At 37.8% G+C, this 21,829-nt stretch overlaps 1 protein-coding gene across 1 annotated transcript in view; it reads right to left on the bottom strand.

Moving 5' to 3' along the window:
- Positions 1 to 705: 705 nt before the first annotated feature.
- The window catches only part of TNNT1 (troponin T1, slow skeletal type), a 106,371-nt gene continuing 85,247 nt past the window's right edge, over positions 706 to 21,829 (bottom strand). The window contains exons 12-14 of the mRNA XM_053691043.1: positions 20,788 to 20,878; positions 20,667 to 20,707; positions 706 to 907 (exon numbers count right to left, since the gene is read on the bottom strand). Coding sequence (XP_053547018.1) covers positions 862 to 907; positions 20,667 to 20,707; positions 20,788 to 20,878 — 178 coding nt within the window. The 3' untranslated portion in view covers positions 706 to 861. The remainder of the gene's footprint in view (positions 908 to 20,666; positions 20,708 to 20,787; positions 20,879 to 21,829) is intronic.

Raw genomic sequence — 21,829 nt, 5'->3', positions numbered from 1 at the left:
TACATGGAGGAGCCAGCCAGAAGATGGAGGAGCCATCTAATACATGGATGAGCTAGCCAGAACATGGAAGAGCCATCTAATACATGGAGGAGTCAGCCAGAACATGGAGGATCCATCTAAAACATGTAGGAGCCAGCCAGAACATGGAGGAGCCATCTAATACATTGAGGAGCCAGCCAGAACATGGTGGAGCCATCTAATACATGGAGGAGCCATCTAAAACATGGAGGAGCCATCTAATACATGGAGGAGCCATCTAATACATGAAGGAGCCATCTAATACATGGAGGAGTCATCTAATACATGGAGGAGCTATCTAATACATGGAGGAGTCATCTAATACATGGAGGAGCCATCTAATACATGGAGGAGCCATCTAATACATGGAGGAGCCATCTAATACCATCTAATACATGGAGGAGCCATCTAATACATGGAGGAGCCAGCCAGAACATTGTTAGGAGCCATGGGAGGAAATTCTTTTTAGGCATTATGTAGAATAACCCAAAATGCAAGTTGCCAGGAGAAAGTCATGTTGTAAGTCATGTGCAGCAGTTTTCTTACATTTATATTTTTTTCATAGAGAATTTAAATAGCTTTATGTGTTCAAATAGCTTCAAGCATCTTGTGGGAAATATTATATTTAATATGATTTAAAGCACTTACAGAGCAAAAGCTCATGCAATATAAATCACCACACAATAATACTTTTGATGAATTATTTTTATTTAGCAAGGACTCAATACATAAGAGACAGTTTATGTTCTTAAAGTAGAAGCCAATTTATGACAGGATTATTGTTCTCTTTCAGTTTGGAAATCTAGATGTGTTTGGGGTTTTCTAATTGCACCTACAGTCTTCTCATTTCCAGCGTCCTCCAACACGTCCTTTCCCAGCTCCCTTTTTGCTGTGAAAATAAAAAAAAAATGTTTCATGAACATTTAAATGGACATTAAACACTTTGAAATGGTAATATAAAATGATAAATCATATAAATAAAAAAAGTCTGCAATATACTTTCATTATTTATTTTGTCACCTTTTCCTGTAATTTCATTCTGAAATTGTGAGCGTTTCAGTTCCTGTTAGAAATGGAAGTGCAGAACACTGTTATATTCCACACAGCCATTGGCTGCACACTCTAGTGACCTATTTATAACTGTCCCTAATTGGCCACAGCAGAGAAGGTAACTTACGGTACAACATGACAGCTCCCATTGTTTTATAGACACTATGGGGCATATTTAACCAAGTGCGAGCGGACAAGATACGATGTAGCGTATCATGACCGCTGCACATCGATAAATGCCGACAATTACACAAGCAGTTCACCAGAACTGCTTGTGCAATACCGCCCCCTGCAGATTCGCGCCCAATCGGCCGCTAGCAGGGGGTGTCAATCAACCCGATCGTATTCGATCGGGTTCATTTCTGTCCGCCGCCTCAGAGCAGGCGGACAAGTTATGGAGCAGCGGTCTTTAGACCACTGCTTCATAACTTCTGTGGCTCACCGGAAACAAGGGGCATCAAACTCCATTCGGAGCTTGATAATTCGGCCCCTAAAACTTTACAATTTTTTTGTCAATATTTATAGCAGCTAATGAAACTTTCAAAAATATATCTACATGTTATTCTCAGCCTAATCTTTTATTTTAATGCATAATTCTATCTAGTATTTAGGACCACTCAATGCAGTAGAGTTGCATAATTAGCATGTGCATAATAAAAAGACAGTGATTTAACACCTACTCTATATTTCCAATAAGCAGTAGATTTTTTTCTGAAAAATTTATTTTTTCCTCCCATTTTCCGGCCCCCTGTACCATGTGACAGACATCAGCCAATCACAGACTAGTATACGTATACCCTGTGAGCTTATTCACATGCTCCGTAGGATTTTGTTCCCCTGAAAGTGTGTATATAAAAAGACTGTGCAAAATTTGATAATGGAAGTAAATTTGAAAGTGTCTTAAAACTACATGTTCTTTCGGAAGTTTATTTTGACTTGAGTGTCCCTCCATTTAATTACTTGAAATATATCTTATTGTGAGGTTATGTTATATTTCAAAGAGATAGCAAAGTCTTCATTATCTGTTGCATCAAAACAAGGGCATTTTAAATTGTAATGCAGTTTTTTGTTCTTAAGAACACTTTTCCTTGCACTGATGTTTTTATACTTGTGGGGCATGTCACTATCCACCAAAAGAAATTGTCCTTATCTTCCAGTAAGCAATCTTCCCTCAGGGATAACTAATGCACAAGATTAATTTAATCAGATTTAATTTAACCCTTTTCCATTCAAAAAAAAAGAAAAGAAAGAAAGAAATCAAACTAAAATTTAAATAGCAATGCAGGATAGATGTTATATTGAAAGTATTATATAGGTAGTGACTGTCATTAGGAGCTTGCCCCTGAGTGCACATTATTATCCTTTAGCAGTTTCCTAATATCCTACTATAGTGTTCAGCATTGTATTAATATCATAGTTTTGAATTGAATAACATTATATATATTGTGCAGAAATACATTTCCACAAGGTATATAACCTCAGTATTTGCAAAGGGGCATATGTATCAAGCTCCGAAAGGAGCTTGATGCCCCGTGTTTCTGGCGAGTCATTAGACTCGCCAGAAACACAAGTTATGAAGCAGCGGTCACAAAGTCCGCTGCTCCATAACCTGTCCGCCTGCTCTGAGCAGGCGGACACACAACGCAACAATACACCCTCCTGCTGGCGGCCTATTGGCCACGAGTCTGCAGGGGGCGGCGTTGCACCAGCAGCTCTTGTGAGCTGCTGGTGCAATGATGAATACGGCGAGCGTATTGCTCGCCGTATTCAGCGAGGTCTGGCGGACCTGATCCGCACTGGCGGATCAGGTCCCCCAGACTTTCATAACTAGAGGCCATAATCTTTATTATAGACTTTGATTCTACACTAGAAAAGGGCAGAAAAAAACATTAATTGGAACACTCCAAATGGAAATTAAAATATATTTATTGATTACACAGCTAAATGTGATATTACAGGACTCGTTCAGACAAAGATAACTACATTTTCTGGATTACTTTTTGTGTGAGACCTGAAATGTCCCATTTGGCTGTGTGATCCCATGGTACAATGTAGCTTTAAACTAAGGTTTATGTTTTTATTTTCCATTTACAAGCTGTTCTTACTGATTTATATATATATATATAATTATTTTTTTAAATTCACACTATTGTAAAATGTACTTCATTCTCTTTGTATCTTTTGTTGAAAAGCACACAGAGGTAGGCCCAGTATCAGCACTACTTGAAGATAGTTATTGGTGGCTACACACCCATCTTCTCATTGGCTCATCAGATGTATTCAAGTAGCTCCCAGTAGTTCATTGCTGCTTTGGAGCTGCATAGTTTAAACACATTCTTATTTGCAAACAACAGTGCAATAACAAAATGCTCTAACACATTATAGCATTTTCTTTTTGCCCTTAAATGCCCCTTTAAAGTGTGTTACTAATCTTTTGGTTGTAGACATAACAAACGTTTTCTTACAAACATAAAGAAAGATAACAAAAAAAAGAAAAAAGGATTGGGGTTATACTAGCACTCTTTCCTAATAAAGAGTAATTAAATGAAAATAATATAACTTTAATGAATATATATTAAAACAAGGAGGACGTATTCCCTAAGAAAATTAAGTCAAAAACCAACCAAATAATGCTTAAAAAAAATCATGCAATCACCCCCCTGTTTCCTGGCCGATATCAGGAATCGTCGGTTTCAGGTGCCAGGGGTGAGAGACATATATATATATATAGTTAAAAAAGTACACAAATGCGTTTCGGCCTTGTCTTGGCCTTTATCAATGTGAGTATGAACAATTGAACAATCCACTATTATTGCTGCCCACTTTGACATCACTATTTGGACCCGCCATTTATCATATGGCTTGTATACGCCCACATACTCACATTCAATCATGATGACATTGCGAATCCTATGATAATAATCCCGAAATCTCAATGATATGTGAGCTATCCTATTATGTTTAAGCATGTTATGTTAGTATGCTTTTTGGTATTACGGTCAGTTAAGATTGGGCTGTGAACTGTCTCTATACTAACATGCCTTACACATGATGTTCACAATCATTTTTTTTTTTCAGAAATTGCTTTTATTATCATATGTAACATATAACATATTGTGCTTGCATATTTTGCACATCATAACAGAAAGATAAATTATACAATGCAAAAAAAAAACTAAAACTAAAAATAATAAATGTAAACAGTAAAGTCTGTGGTCCATTCTTGTTTTCCTGAAAACTTTGTATGAATTATTATCAGATATAAAAGGACAACAAATAGATATAAACTAAGAATAGTTGACTTGTACATTCAAAACTTCAACATCTCTCCTAAATCAGTAACTCTCCTGATATGGTCTGTGTTGGTATACTATTAGCTTGTCTTTGGCTATTTAGCTTGTACACCAGGATTGATATGGGGCCTGACAGTTGTGATGGTGTTGGCTTGCTCTCTGTGTTTTGCTTCTGTGTACATTATCCAAGGTTCCCATATTTCTATGAATGTGTCTTTAGTTGCCATTAAATCCGCTACTGAACTAGACATTTACAGGCCCATTTATCAAAGGTCTTGCGGACCTGATCCGACACTGCGGATCAGGTCCGCAAGACCTCGCTAAATGCGGAGAGCAATACGCTCTCCGCATTTAACATTGCACCAGCAGATCACAAGAGCTGCTGGTGCAACGCCGCCCCCTGCTGACTCGCGGCCAATCAGCCGCCAGCAGGGAGCTGTCAATCAACCCGATCGTATTCGATCGGGTTGATGTCTGGCGATTCCTGTCCGCCTGTTCAGAGCAGGCGGACAGGGTTATGGAGCAGCGGTCTTTTGACCGCTGCTTCATAAGTTGTGTTTCTGGAGAGTCTTCCATACGGAGCTTGATAAATGGGCCTGTTTGTATAAATACTCTATTTTTTGTTGAATTATGAAGAACCCTGGTGGTTCATTTTTCCAGTATCTAGCAAGGCATAATCTCGTGGCTGTACATAATTGAGCAATTAATTTATTTTGTTTTGGTAGGAATCCTCTCATTGGGAGGTGTAGCAAAGCATGTTCCGGTAATAATGTTACTTCTCTGTCATATATGTCTTGCAATAATTTGTTTGTTTCTTGCCATAAGTGTTGTATTTTTTCACAGTGCCACCACATATGCATATAGGTGCCAATCTCTCCGCATCCTCTGAAACATAAATTACTATTTTGGTTTCCTATCTTATGTAGTCTAGTGGGGTATAAATACCATCTATAGGCTGATTTTAGGTAATTTTCCTGTAATGCGGAGTTAATCGTGAACTTTGTACCCTGTCTGAGTGTCTGAATCCAGTCTGTAATTGCCCATTCCTTTCCTAAATCAGCTTCCCATTTGTCCATTGTTGATGTTTTGTTTGTGTTATTATTTATATTGAATATTAGGTATAATTTAGTTATGGAGCTTTTTGGCATAGTTTTAGAAAGACATATGGATTCAAAGGGGGTGGTAACGCGTGTGGTTGATGTACCCATAATTTCATGTACTCTAGAGCGTAACTGGAAGTAGTGGTACCACGTATGTGTGTCTAAAGGGTCTAGTTCATTGTATTGGTTATGTGTCATGAATGTCCCATTAATGAGGGTGTCTGCTATCCTGTACAGTCCTCTGTTAGCCCATTTATCCTGTACTATCTTATCTATGGAGGAGTTGAGATCAGTTAGAGGGGTTATCGGGGATTTGGTGTTTGTGATTTGATAATGTGTTAATTTGTCCCAGATATATAATGTGTGTGTAATGGATATGAATTGCTTCCCCTGCTGAGGCCTGCTTTGTTTTGTGGACCATAGAAGTTTAGCTATATTATTAACTCCTATTATGTTAGCTTGTAATTGCACCCATTGTATGTTTTTATCTCTTGTACACCAAAAAGCTGTTTGTGCCATTCTGGCAGCGTTGTAATATGATATCAGATGGGGTATACCCATTCCTCCCCCGTCTCAATGTCTGGTCATAATATGCTTGTTAATCCTCGCTTTTTTATTTTGCCAAATAAAAGAGAGAATATAGTTTTGTAAACTATGTAATTCCCTTATTGGGATGGATATAGGTAAAGATCTGAACAGGTAAAGAAGTTTTGGTAGGATTGTCATTTTAGATACTATAATCCTTCCCAGGAATGATATTTTGTATTTCGTCCATTTGGACATAAGTTGCCGTATTTGTGCGAATAGGGGTTTGTAATTATATTTAAAAAGTGCATAGACATCAGTCGTGATGTGAATTCCCAAGTATTTTATAGTTTTGCTTGCCCATTTAAAGGAGAAATTAGCCTCTAACAATTTTTTAGTATGCGATGGTAGATGGATTCCTATGGCTTCGCATTTATCTTCATTTATTTTATATCCTGACACCGCTCCAAACTGTTGTAGGATATTATATAAGGGTGGTAAAGAAAGTGTGGGTTTTGTAAGGGTTAAAATGACATCATCTGCAAATAATGCAAGTTTATATATTGTATTAGTTACTTTAATTCCTGAGATATCTGTACATTCCCTAATTTTAAGTGCTAGGGGTTCTATGCACAAGGCGAACAACAGTGGGGAGAGGGGGCATCCTTGTCTTGTTCCATTTCGGATTGGTATTGATTTAGAGTTATATCCTGCTAGTCTAATATATGCTTCAGGAGTTGAGTACAGTAATGAGATAGCGTTTAAGAATTCTCCTCGTATTCCTACTTTAGTCAATAAGGCGGTTATGTAGCTCCAGTTTACTCTATCGAATGCCTTCTCTGCATCCAACGAAAGGAGCAGAGAAGGCACTCCATGTACCGCAGCATAATTTATTAAATTGATGACTTTATGGATATTGTCTGGCGCTTCCCTGGATTTAATGAAACCGACTTGATCTGAATGTATCAATTTAGTTAGGGGATTGTTTAGTCTATTTGCCAGGATTTTCGTGAACAGTTTTATGTCTTGGTTTATAAGGGAGATGGGCCATATAGTTTAGGGATAACTGATATTCTGGCCAGGAGCATTTCTTTTGGGATTTCACTTCCTTTCATTATAGAATTAAAGATAGTGACTAATTGTGGGGCTAATATATTTTTGAAGGTTTTATAAAATATTCCGGAATAACCATCAGGTCCTGGAGCTTTGTTTGGCTTAAGATCTTTTATGGCAAGCAAAACCTCTGTTACTGAAATGGGGTTGTTTAGCATTGTAACGTCAGATTGAGACAATTGAGGCATTGTACTGTCTGCTAGGAACTTATTTAGTGTTTCAGCCGCTTCTTGATTCACTTTGGGAGTTGGGAGATTATAGAGTGCATTATAATAGTCAGCAAAGGAGTTTGCAATTTCTAGGGGGTCATTTGTTACCTTTCCTGTCGGTGTATGTATCTGTGGTACCGCTGTAGCTCTAGTGATTTCCTTTAATTTGTTTGCTAACATTCTATCCGGTTTGTTGGAGTGGATAAAATAGTGTGTATCTAGTAGTTTTATGGATTTGTTAGCTTCATCTGAGAGGAGATTGTCTAGTTCTTTGTTTTTCTGTTTCAGTTGTTTGTTATTAGCATTGCTTGGGTGTGCTATCACTTCCCTTTTCAGGTTTGAAATGTCTGTTCTCAGTTTTCCTATATGTGATTGGTGGAGTCTATGCTGCCTTGCTGATTCAGTCATCAGGTAACCTCTAACGAAAGCCTTGAGTGCTCCCCATTGGTGTAATGGGTTAAGTGTAGATCCATTATTTGCTGCTATAAAGTGGGTAAGTTCATCTAATAATTTTTGTTTAACAAGTGGGTCCCCTATTATTTTAGGGTTAAATGCCCATGCTTTGGTTCTATTATGATTTGTTATCCCCTGTAGTGTGATCTCAACTATAGAGTGATCTGACCATGTGCAATTATGCATTTTCGCCTGCATGAGTAATGGAACCAGAATCTGGCTCAATAAAATGTAGTCGATTCTCGAATGAGAGTCGTGAACTGGTGAGTAATATGTGTACTCTCTCACACCTTTGTTTAGGGTCCTCCACCCATCAATAAAATTGTGATGAAGCAGGAAATCACCCAGGATTTTATGTTTAGGTTCTCTTTTCTGTTGCGTACGGGTGTTCACAATCATTTTGACCAATAGGTATTGAGATAAACAACACACACCCATTTTCTGACGTAGTAATCCCGTAGTGTCTATCAGTCGCAGACAAAGTTCTAATCATGCTACCATGACTTTCCCTATACTCATTAGCTGAGCGGATGAGATTAGAGACTAACATAAATATATTTTAAGAGTCATTGAAATGTTTATGATTCGATATTGAGCAAGTCAGCATTTTCTATATACTGAACAATCTCACATTGACAAATCATTGTCTCTATATATTGAGCTTACGATGATAGCAATGACATTAGATGGGTATACATAGGACATATAAAGTCACAATATGATACTACCGAATACATAGTGTCGATAACGATAAGGACCAATAGGCACTAAGATGACTATTACACGTCCATTAAAACATACCAAAGCAGTACTGATTGGTTATGTGGTGGGTGTTGCCCAACACTGATAGGTGATTGGAGATTCCTATTATAGTGAAAGAGTATTTAAAGGGGTGGCACCCGGGCTTCAGCTTGTTCATACTCACATTGATAAAGGCCAGGACAGGGCCAAAACACGTTTGTGTACTTTTTAAACTATTTTCATGTCTCTCATCCCTGGCACCTGAAGCCGACGATTCCTGATATTGGACAGGAAACAGGGGGGTGATTGCATGATTTTGTTTTAAGTATTATTTGGTTGGTTTTTCACTTAATTTTTTTAGGGGATACGTCCTCCTTGTTTAAATATATATTCATTAAAGTTATATTCTTTAAATGTCATTACTCTTTATTAGGAAAGAGTGCTAGTATAACCCCAATCCTTTTTTCTTTTTTTTTGTTATCATTGTACAGTAATTAGGGGTAGCACCGGGCTGTATATCACTATTAGCCCTTTTTTTTACTTATATACTGGGTCCTAGTGCCAGCACTACCCTCTTTCTATATATAGTAAACATATAGAAAGACTATATTTCTGGCATTTTCAGTTTTAGAAAACGACATAATCTCTTAACCCATATGGCCATAGTTCTACATAATGGGGTGCAAGTGCCACGTCGAACTACAGCGATCCTGTCTGCAGCCCTTATAGTCCCAGTTCTTACTTATGGGAACCAAGACCTGCTGTTTCTGGGCAGTGACATCTGCCTTTATATTGTAAGAAAGATTTTCGATCGATACAGACAGTAACACTGTCTGTGTCACTGTCTGTAATGATCTTCTGTTGGTGCTGGTGGGAGGTGAGGGAGGGAAGGAGGGTGATGAGAATTTTAGAAGTGTGGTGTGAAGCTGCAATTAGTGGCGTTCTAATTATCAAAAACCTGTGGCAAAGACATGCATGGCTGCAATTTATGAACAAAGGGGATCCCAGAGAAGCTTTTACAACCATTAGTCTTATGACTTCAATAGTTGTGTGCAAATAATTTCAGTAAGAAAAAAAGGTTTGCAAAAATATTTTTTTATATGATCCTATTTGGCAGCCAAAAAAAAAAAAAAAAAAATACCTTTGGTTGTCTATCTTAAAAAAAATAAAAAAATAAAAATTATATATATATATATATATATATATATATATATATATATATATATATATATATATATATATATATATATATATATATAGTTTTGGGGGTCAATTTTGAAGATTTGGCCAGTTCTACTATACCAAATGAAAATTACCTCATTGCATCATTTTAGATATAGATGCAGATAAAGACCTTAAAATGATCAAAAATAATAAAAAATATATATGTTTGGTCTTAGCTGAATCAGAGGATGCCTATTAACAAATGTTGACATTTTATTCAGTTAGAATCACAACTTTATTGGTACATTATATAAATAGAATACTGTAGTAAAAAAATGTATAAAAACAAATGGTTGGCAGTCTCAGATCACAGATGATGTGTTTCTGCATTTATGTCCCTGTAATCATATGCTGAGCCACGGAGTGTCATGCCCCTCTATTAAGAGACTCATATGGCCTATGTTACAGTGAGGGGAAAAAATATTTGATCCCCTGCTGATTTTCTACGTTTGCCCACTGACAAAGAAATCAGTCTATCATTTTAATGGTAAGTTTATTTGAACAGTGAGAGACAGAATAACAAAAAAAATAATCCAGAAAAACGCATTTCAAAAAAGTTATAAATTGATTTGCATTTTATTGAGTGAAATAAGTATTTGATCCCCTATCAATCAGCATGATTTCTGTCTTCCAGGTGTCTTTTATACAGGTAACGAGCTGAGATTAGGAGTACTCTTCTAAATGGAGTTCTCCTAATCTCAGCTTGTTACCTGTATAAAAGACACCTGTCCACAGAAGCAATCAATCAGATTCTAAACTCTCCACCATGGCCAAGACCAAAGAGCTGTCCAAGGATGTCAGGGACAAGATTGTAGACCTACACAAGGCTGGAATGGGCTACAAGAGCATTGCCAAGTAGCTTGGTGAGAAGGTGACAACAATTGGTGTGATTATTCGCAAATGGAAGTAACACAAAATAACTGTCAATCTCCCTCTGTCTGGGGCTCCATGCAAGATCTCACCTCGTGGAGTTTCAATGATCATGAGAACGGTGAGGAATCAGTCCAGAACTACACAGGAGGATCTTGTCAATGATCTCAAGGCAGCTGGGACCATAGTCACCAAGAAACAATTGGTAACACACTACGCAGAAAAATCCTGAAATCCTGCAGCACCCGCAAGGTTCCCCTGCTCAAGAAAGCACATGTTCAGGCCCGCCTGAAGCTTGCCAATGAACATCTGAATGATTCAGAGGAAAACTGGGTGAAAGTATTGTGGTCAGACCAAAATTAAGCTCTTTGGCATCAACTCAACTCGCCGTGTTTGGAGGAGGAGGAATGCTGCCTATGACCTTAAGAACACCATCCCCACCATCAAACATGGAAGTTGAAACATTATGCTTTAGGGGTGTTTTTCTGCTAAGGGGACAGGACAACTTCCATGCATCAAAGGGACGATGGACGGGGCCATGAACTGTCAAATCTTGGGTGAGAACCTCCTTCCCTCAGCCAGGGCATTGAAAATGTGTCGTGGATTGGTATTCCAGCATGACAATGACCCAAAACACACGGCCAAGGCAACAAAGGAGTGGCTCAAGAAGAAGCAAATTAAGGTCCTGGAGTGGCCTTGCCATTCTCCAGATCTTAATCCCATAAAAAATCTGTGGAGAAAGCTAAAGGTTGCCAAACATCAGCCTTTACACCTTAATGACTTGGAGAGGATCTGCAAAGAGGAGTGGGACAAAATCTCTCCTGAGATGTGTGCAAACCTGGTGGCCAACTGCAAGAAACGTCTGACCTTTGTGATTGCCAACAAGGGTTTTGCCAGTACTAATACATGTTTTGCAAAGGGGTCAAAAACTTTTTTCACTCATTAAAATGCAAATCAACTTAAAACTTTTTTTAAATGCGTTTTTCAAGATTTTTTTTTGTCTCTAACTGTTCAAATAAACCTATCATTAAAATTATAGACTGATCATTACTTTGTCAGTGCTCAAACGTACAAAATCAGCAGGGGATCAAATAGTTTTTCCCCTCACTGTATTCCCCCTTAAAGTTACACATTTAAATAATTTTAACCTGTTGTAACAGTCATCCTGTTTAAAACAATGTATATGGATTTAAATTATATAATTATATAATATGATACAATTTGACATTAATTAAATTAAATAAAATAAACTGATCTGAAATCATGTCTCCATTTACAAGCCAAATTCCAATGTAATTACGATATAATTTAATCATATGATAAATTAAACTATATGATGTACCAATAAAGTTGTAATTTTAACAGCCCATTGATATTAGTTTTTGTTGCTACATCAAATACTTTACAAACAGAACAGCATTATCTGGGCTACATAGCACCACAGATGAAGGGACTGTTACAGAGCAAGGAACGCTTCACTGACTGGGAGTGACATGACACTCACCACTTCAGAAATTAAAGGGATACTGACCCAAATTTTTTCTTTCGTGATTCAGATAGAGCATGAAATTTTAAGCAACTTTCTAATTTACTCCTATTATCACATTTTCTTCATTCTCTTGGTATCCTTATTTGAAATGCAAGAATGCAAGTTTGGATGCCAGCCCATTTTTGGTGAACAACCTGGGTTGTCCTTGCTGATTGGTGGATAAATTCATCCACCAATAAAAAAGTGCTTTCCAGAGTTCTGAACCCAAAAAGAGCTTAGATGCCTTTTTTTTTTTTTTCAAATAAAGATAGCAAGAAAACGAAGAAAATTTGATAATAGGAGTAAATTAGAAAGTTGCTTAAAATTGCATGCTCTAAACTTAGATTTCAAGCTAAACTATATAAATTTGGCAACAAATCTGGAAAAATGCTAGCCAGACTGGTTAAAAATGAGGGAAAGAAACCAACTATTGAAGAACTTAAAAATAAGGGGAAGCAAATTTTAGACCCTAAGGAAATTTCCGACATATTCTTAGAATACTATCAGGATCTTTACGCCTGTAAAGGCTATGATGAGGAGGGGGCTGCTGAGTTTTGGAGTAAAATCACATTCCCTACAGTAACAGCTGAGGAAATTCTTAATCTTAACTCCCCTATTTTAAGGGAAGAGATAGAGAGAGAAATTCTCAAACTCTCCTCCAATAAAGCCCCAGGCCCTGATGGGCTCCCAAATGAATTTTACAAAATCTTGTCAGCAGAAATAACACCTTACCTGAGTAATCTCTATAATAAGATCTATGTTGATAGTGACCCAGTCTCGGCCTCCTTTTCCTCATCATTTACAACCCTGATCCTAAAGGAGGGGAAGGATCCCTTGCAAAAAGAGTCATATAGACCAATAGCCCTGCTCAACTCAGATTACAAAATTCTATCTTCCATACTTGCAGCTAGGTTACAGCCCATCTTAGGAAAAATAATACACACAGATCAAGCTGGTTTTCTAAATGGGCGTAACTCGGCAGCAAAAATTAGAGAGCTTCTTGTTACAATGGATTATATTCAGAACCATCCCCGCTCCGCCATGGGGAGAGAGGGCCTCCCTGACCTGGCAGTCTTATCAATAGATGCAGAGAAAGCCTTTGATTCTGTAGTTTTCAATCATACATTGACAGCTTTAACAAAATTTTCCTAAATTTGTGGGAAATTTGCATACTTATTCCCAAACAAGGTTGATAGTAAATGATATTGTTTCCTCTCCAGTTGTGATAGACAGAGGCACACGTCAGGGCTGCCCTCTCTCCCCGCTTCTTTTCGATGTAGCTATCGAACCACTGGCCATTATGATAAGGGAATCTCTAGAGGGCATAAGGATCCGAGATTATCAGGTAAAAATCGGCTTATATGCTGATGATCTGCTAATTTACATATCTAATACAAAATTAAACATACCAAAACTCCTTCAAATAACCGACCATTTTGGCTCCTTCTCGGGATATAAGGTAAATAAATTAAAATCTGAAATACTATGGTTGAGGAAAAATAATAGCTCCATTTTAAATATCCCATTTAGAGTGGTTACAGATTCTTTTAAGTATCTAGGAATTCATATTCCACTTAACCTAGGGGACTTATACAAACTTAACATATCACCCATATTAATCTCTATTAAGGAAAAACTCAAATCCTGGCAGAATTTGCCTTTGTCAATCTCTGGTCGAGTAGAATTATTTAAAATGATTCTCCTCCCTAAACTCCTATATATCCTGCAGAATGTTCCACTGCTCTTACTAGAAAAAGATATCCGCTTTATCAATGCTGCACTTAGTCAATTTATATGGCAGGGTAAGAGACCTAAGATATCTCTTACTAAACTTACTATATCCAAAGATCTCGGAGGCCTAGCATTACCGAATATCAAATTCTACAATCTCAGCTTTCTGGCACGTATAGTAGCTGACTGGATCTACGCAAAAAACTATGTTTTAAACAACGAGTTAGAATCAAATATTTGTAAGCCTTATATCCCAGTGGCTATGGTTCATTCTTTATCATGGGAGCTGCCTGCGAATATTAAAAGACTTAGCACTATATATATCCCGATTAAGGCATGGGGTAAATTAACTAAATCTCTCTCAATATCCAGAAGTGTCTCGAAACATCTTCCCATAATAGGGAATCCACAATTCCAAGCAGGTATAGACTCAAGTATTTTTAGTAGGTGGCATAACTCTGGTCTTGATAAAATAATCTGTTTACTAGATAAAGATAGAAAATGTATCAAGTCCTTCGAGGAACTTAAAACAGAATTTAATCTCCCCAATAGAGACTTTTTTGCTTATTTGCAAATAAGGCATTTTGCTGCGGAATTAATTAAACAGCAAGGTTTCTGTTGGACACTAGGTCAATTGGAAAGCTGGCTAACTCTGACAAAAAATGAACATATGTCGATTACCCCATGCTACAATATACTTAATATAAGTAAAGGTACTCCCTTATTAGACAATATGGCTTTAAAGTGGAGCTCATTAATACCCCAGATCAATATTGATTCGAAAACTATTCAATTATCAATAAGCAAAGTAGCTGCCTCCACGATATCTGCCACCTGGCGGAAGGCCCATATTAGGCTTCTTCATAGGACATTCTTCACTCCGGAGAAAGGCCTCAGAATACATAACCAGCAATTTAATAAGTGTCCTAAATGCTCCCTTCAGGCGGCAGACCTGATTCATATGTTCTGGTCTTGCCCAAAGATCAGAAGATTTTGGAATAGATTAGAATTTTGGCTAAAAACTACATTAAAAGTTAACATAACTCCTCTATCATTATATCAAATCATATTCTGCCTAAAGATGGAAAATAGTCATCAGGACAATGATAAAATAATAACCCTCTCTATCTTAACTACTAGATACCTGATTTGTAAAAAATGGAAAACAAGAGCACTCCCGACAATTTCTGAAATCAGGAATCATTTAAAAAAACAGTGTATGCTAGAACAAAAGGACATAGATATCGACAAGGAACCGGATATAAGGAAGTTCTTTAGTAAATGGGCAACATTTATAAAATCACTCCAGGAAACCGAAATTGATTATTTAATTTTCCCTTTTAAAAACTCAGAAATTGTTCTCCTGGGGATCTGGTAGATGTAGAAATTGCGGAGAGGGGAAGAGATTAGTTAATATGGTTTTCCTTTATTCTTTTTCTTTTTTTTTTTTTTTTTTTTTTCTGGCCGATTGTCACTGGTTTTGTTGGATTGATAGTATATTATAATCTTCTGATCACTTCGGTGGTTAGAGAAACTGATCTAAGATAGTGGAGAGGAGGGGGGGGGGAGGGAGGAGAGAAAGAGAAAAATCCAGCAGAGTTTATAATTTGTTTTGTCTCCCCCTCCTTGTTTTTTCTTTTTTTTCCCCATTTCTTTCTCCTTTCTCTTCCTTTTAGAACTAGTCTGGCTGAAATATATTGATATAATTTTGTAAATTATAAATATTTACTATTGGTTGTCTTGTGTAATATGGAAAGATAATCAGCCTTGCGTGGTGCAAAATATGTTTTTTTTGTCTTGTTTTGTTTTGTCTTGTGTTTTTTTTTTTTTTTCTGTTATGTTGTACACAATGCTGGTCAAAAAACAGAAATGATATAGGGAGGGGAAAAAAAAAACCCAGGGCATTTTCAGAGACAAATGAATTAGTTATTTCAACATTTTGAATAATATTAAGCATAATTCCTAAATATGTATGTTAAGCAGAATTAGCATAACATTGTATAAATTATCCACGGCCATTAGGCCGTACTGTGCTTTATTGTTTCTTTAGTTTTTTCAATTTTCTGTTCAAAATAACAAATATATAATGTATTATCTCTGTTTTTGAAATATGTTTTGGTTTATAAATAAAGCAATTAAAAATAAAAATTGCATGCTCTAGTCTATCTGAATCACACAAAAAAAAAAATTGGGTCAGTGTCCCTTTAATGTTCATGAAGGAGTTCAATGGCAGCTAGCACAGCTGGAGTAAACAGACCTTGACATCTACTTATCAAGCCGTCAACTTACTTGCATTCGACAGCACCAATACGCTTGCCTAAGATCGCCTAACATCGCTGCTGCAGACCTGAATACGCCTAACATCGCTGCCGCGGACCTGAATACGTTCCTCAAAGTTACCAAAAAAGCTGTCAAAAAGCTGCGCACCAAGTACGGGGTGAGGAGCAGCGGACTGTTGTTAACTAACAGTCATCGATCTCGCTGCTCTTCTGCTTTTTCCCAGCTTTATTGGTACCCTGTCACTAAACACCCACACTATACTATACTGTTTTACCCCCTATACCGCCGCTCCCGGAGCCCACCGCAACTCTAATAAATGTATTAACCCCTAAACTGCCGCTCACGGACCCCACCGCAACTAAATAAAGTGTTTAACCCCTAAACAGCCGCTCCCGGAGCCCACCGCCACCTACATTATACTTATTAACCCCTAATCTGCCCCCCCTACACTGCCGCCACATACATTATACTTATTAACCCCTAATCTGCCCCCCCTACACCGCCGCCATCTACATTATACTTATTAACCCCTAATCTGCCGCCCCCAACGTTGCCGCCACTATATTAAATTTATTAACCCCTAAACCTAAGTCTAACCCTAACCCTAACACCCCCTAACTTAAATATAATTTAAATAAATCTAAATAAATATTCCTATCATTAAATAAATTATTCCTATTTAAAACTAAATACTTACCTGTAAAATAAACCCTAAACTAGCTACAATATAACAAATATAATTATTTTACAGGCAACTTTGTATTTATTTTAACTAGTTAGAATAGTTATTAAATAGTTATTAACTATTTAATAACTACATAGTTAAAATAAATACAAATTGACCTGTAAAATAAAACCTAACCTAAGTTACAATTACACCTAACACTGCACTATAATTAAATTAATTCCCAAAATTAAATACAATTAAATAAAATTAAATAAAATTATCTGAAGTACAAAAACAAACAAACACTTAATTACAGAAAATAATAAACAAATTACAAGATTTTTAAACTAATTACACCTAATCTAATCCCCCTAAAAAAATAAAAAAGCCCCCCCAACATAAAAAAGCCCTACCCTACACTAAATTACAAATAGCCCTTAAAAGGGCCTTTTGAGGGGCATTGCCCCAAAGTAATCAGCTCTTTTACCTATAAAAAAAGTACAAATGCTCCCCAACATTAAAACCCACCACCCACACAACCAACCCTACTCTAAAACCCACCCAATCCCACCTTAAAAAAACCTAACACTAACCTCTTGAAGATCACCTAAACGTGAGAAGTCTTCACCCAACCAGGCCGAAGTCCTCAACGAAGCCGGCAGAAGTGGTCCTCCAGATGGGCAGAAGTGGTCCTCCAGACGGGCAGAAGTCTTCATCCAGACGGCATCTTCTATCTTCATCCTTCCGGCGCGGAGCAGCTCCATCTTCTAGACATCCGACGCGGAGCATCCTCTTTATCCGACGTCTTCTTGAACAATGACGGTTCCTTTAAGTTATGTCATCCAAGATGGCGTCCCTTCAATTCCGATTGGCTGATAGAATTCTATCAGCCAATCAGAATTAAGGTAGGAAAAATCCTATTGGCTGATGCAATCAGCCAAAAGGATTGAAGTTCAATCCTATTGGCTGATCAAATCAGTCAATAGGATTGAGCTTGCATTCTATTGGCTGATTGGAACAGCCAATAGAATGCGAGCTCAATCCTATTGGCTGATTGGATCAGCCAATAAGATTGAACTTCAATCCTATTGGCTGATTGCATCAGCCAATAGGATTTTTCCTACCTTAATTCCGATTGGCTGATAGAATTCTATCAGTCAGCCAATAGGATTGAACTTCAATCCTATTGGCTGATCCAATCAGTCAATAGGATTGAGCTCGCATTCTATTGGCTGATTGGAACAGCCAATAGAATGCAAGCTCAATCCTATTGGCTGATTCGATCAGCCAATAGGATTGAACTTCAATCCTATTGGATGATTGCATCAGCCAATAGGATTTTTCCTACCTTAATTCCGATTGGCTGATTTCTATCAGCCAATCGGAATTGAAGGGACGCCATCTTGGATGACGTAACTTTAAGGAACCGTCATTGTTCAAGAAGACGTCGGATGAAGAGGATGCTCCGCGTCGGATGTCTAGAAGATGGAGCTGCTCCGCGCCGGATGGATGAAGATAGAAGATGCCGTCTGGATGAAGACTTCTGCCCGTCTGGAGGACCACTTCTGCTGGCTTCGTTGAGGACTTCGGCCCGGTTGGGTGAAGACTTCTCCCGGTAAGGTGATCTTCAAGGGGTTAGTGTTAGGTTTTTTTAAGGGGGGATTGGGTGGGTTTTAGAGTAGGGTTGGTTGTGTGGGTGGTGGGTTTTAATGTTGGGGGGGTTTGTAATTTTTTTTTACAGGTAAAAGAGCTGATTACTTTGGGGCAATGCCCCGCAAAAGGCCCTTTTAAGGGCTATTTGTAATTTAGTGTAGGGTAGGGCTTTTTTATTTTGGGAGGGGCTTTTTTATTTTGTTAGGGGGATTAGATTAGATGTAATTAGTTTAAAAATCTTGTAATTTGTTTATTATTTTCTGAAATTTAGTGGGGTTTTTTTGTACTTTAGATAATTTTATTTAATTATTTTAATTGTATTTAGTTTAGGGAATTTAATTATAGTGTAGTGTTAGGTGTAATTGTAACTTAGGTTTTATTTTACAGTTATATTTGTATTTATTTTAACTAGGAAGTTATTAAATAGTTAATAACTATTTAATAACTATTGTACCTAGTTAAAATAAATACAAACTTGCCTGTAAAATAAAAATAAACCCTAAGCTAGCTACAATGTAACTATTAGTTATATTGTAGCTAGCTTAGGGTTTATTTTATAGGTAAGTATTTAGTTTTAAATAGGAATAATTTATTTAATGATAGGAATATTTATTAAGAATTATTTAAATTATATTTAGGTTAGGGGGTGTTAGGGTTAGGGGTTAATAAATTTAAGATAGTGGCGGCGGTGTGGGGGGGGCAGATTAGGGGTTAATAAATATAATGTAGGTAGTGGCGGTGTAGGGGGTGGCAGATTAGGGGTTAATAAGTATAATGTAGTTGGCGGGGGTGTCAGGGCGGCAGAATAAGGGTTAATAAGTATACTGTAGGTGGCGGCGGTGTAGGGGGGGCAGATTAGGGGTTAATAAGTATAATGTAGGTGGCGGCGTTGTCGGGGCGGCAGAATAGGGGTTAATAAGTATAATGTAGGGGGCGGCGGTGTAGGGGGGCAGATTAGGGGTTAATAACTTTATGTAGGTGGCGGCGGGGTCGGGGCGGCAGATTAGGGGTTAATAAGTATAATGTAGGTGACGGCGGTGTAGGAGGGCAGATTAGGGGTGTTTAGACTCGGGGTACATGTTAGGGTGTTAGGTGTAAACATTACCATAGGAATCAATGGGATATCGGGCAGCAGCGAACATAAGCTTTCTCTGCTTTCAGACTCCCATTGATTCCTATGGCATCCGCCGCCTCCAGGGCGGTGGATTGAAAACCAGGTACACTACGCCGGAATAGTGCCGAGCGTACCTGGTAGAAATTTGATAACTAGCAAAAGTAGTCAGATAGTGCCGAATTTGCATTCTGAACATCTATAATGACGTAAGCATCGATCTGTGTCAGACTGAGTCCGGCGGATCGTATGTTACGTCACAAAATTCTACTTTTGCCGGTCTGTAGGGTTTGATAACTAAGGGGAATCAGGCTCGCCACAAATACGCTGCGAAATTCCAGCGTATTTGCGGTTCACGGCTTGATAAGTAGATGCCCTTACCTTTAATTGGACAGCTGTTGTCAAATGTTTCTCTATATGAGCATAGTTATTTGGAGGGTAAGAGATATCGTTGCCTCATTGCATTTGACTGTGACATCACGTTGGCTGCAATACTAGCGGATCATTTGCGTGAGTTATCAGTAAAAGTTTTGTGATAAAAGTTTATGTATGATGGGACAAGAGTTGTAATATGTGCAGACATTTGCAAGATCGAGAGGTAGGTCCCTCTATGCTTAAAATTAAAAAACACAGACACAATTATTTTGGTAATCGAAGTCAGCTTGCTTGCAATTTTTTGAGTAATCTGTAAAGCAGGGATTACCAAATGGTGGACCATGAACCTTATGCAGCCTTTTTTGCTCATTTTTGTGACCCAATGGAAAAAGTACAACCATGAATTTGTGCCATGGTTTTTGAGGTCCAGGGAAAAGCAAAACTAAAAAGTGTGCTTTGGATCGAAAAACTCAAATGAGCCCTCATAAGTGGATATCAGCCAATAAAGAGTACCCTGCAACATTACCTAAATTTGGCCCTGTAGCACAGGAAATTTTTGGGAGGTACATTACTCATGTGTTTAATATCCACAAATAAATATGCGTCCCCTAAAACCTTTAAAACATTGATCTTGGCTTCCGTGTTTTAGTTGGCCCCCATTGAAAGAACAAAGCTTACAAACTAATTATAAAATAATTGGGATTAGAAAAACGTATATCACTTACAATTTCTGTGCATGACTAATGCGGTTGTAAAGGACATTGATCTGCAAAGGCAAAAACATAGCATTAGGGCAATAGTACTGCTCTCACTGCAATGGATAATGTGTGATGGGTAATAAAATACCTCATATCTCTGGGTTTTCAGTTTCTCCATTTGGTCAAACTTTTCAGACTCAAGCTGATACATCCAATCAGTAAGTTCTTTAGCTGTCTCTCTGTGAACATCAACACAAAACACAAATCTGCAGTTATGACCACTAAAGGGACATGATACACAAATGTTGAAGCACATGAAAGTGATGCAGCATAGCTGTAAAAAACTGACTGGAAAATATCACCTAAACATCTCTATGGAAAAACGAAAGATTTTTTACCTCCAATTTCCTAAGTATTCACAGCTCACTGTAAAGAGACTTTAAAGGGACAGGAAACCCAAAATGTTTCTTTCATGATTTAGGTAGAACATACAATTTAAACAACTTTACAGTTTACTTGTAATATCAAATTTGCTTTATTCTCTTGGTATCTCTCGAAACAGCAATGCACTACTGGTTGCTAGAACCTAGGTTCTTTGCTGCTCCTGAGCTTTCCTAGATAAATCTTTCAGCAAAGGATAACAAGAAAAGGAAGCAAATTAAATAATAAAAGTAAATTTGAAAGTTGTTTAAAATTGTATGCTCTGGGGCCTAGTTATCAAGCCGTCAACCTCAAATACGCTGGAATTCCGCAGCGTATTTGTGGCGAGGCTGATTCGCCTTAGTTATCAAAGGCTCGAGACCGGCAAAAGTAGAATTTTGTGACGTAAACTTCGATCCGCCGGACTCAGTCCGACACAGATCGATTCTTACGTCACTCCAGATGTTCCGCACACAAGTGCGGCACATTCTCACTACTTTTGCTAGTTATCAAAAAACTAGCAGGTACGCTCGGCACTTTTACGGCCCAGCGTACCTGGTTTTCAAACCGCCACCCCTGGAGGTGGCGGATCCCATAGGAATCAATGGGAGTCTGACCATAGCGAAAGTACAAGTTCGCTGCTGACAGACATCCCATTGATTCCTATGGGAGCTGTCTACACCTAACACCCTAACATGTACCCCGAGTCTAAACACCGCTAATCTGACCCCCCCTACACCGCCGCAACTAAATAAAGTTATTACCCACTA

Source organism: Bombina bombina, chromosome 8 (assembly GCF_027579735.1).
Source record: "Bombina bombina isolate aBomBom1 chromosome 8, aBomBom1.pri, whole genome shotgun sequence".
NCBI classification, from domain to species: domain Eukaryota; kingdom Metazoa; phylum Chordata; class Amphibia; order Anura; family Bombinatoridae; genus Bombina; species Bombina bombina.
The sequence above is the reverse complement of the archived record's forward strand: the minus strand, read 5'-3'. Positions and strand labels throughout refer to the sequence as shown.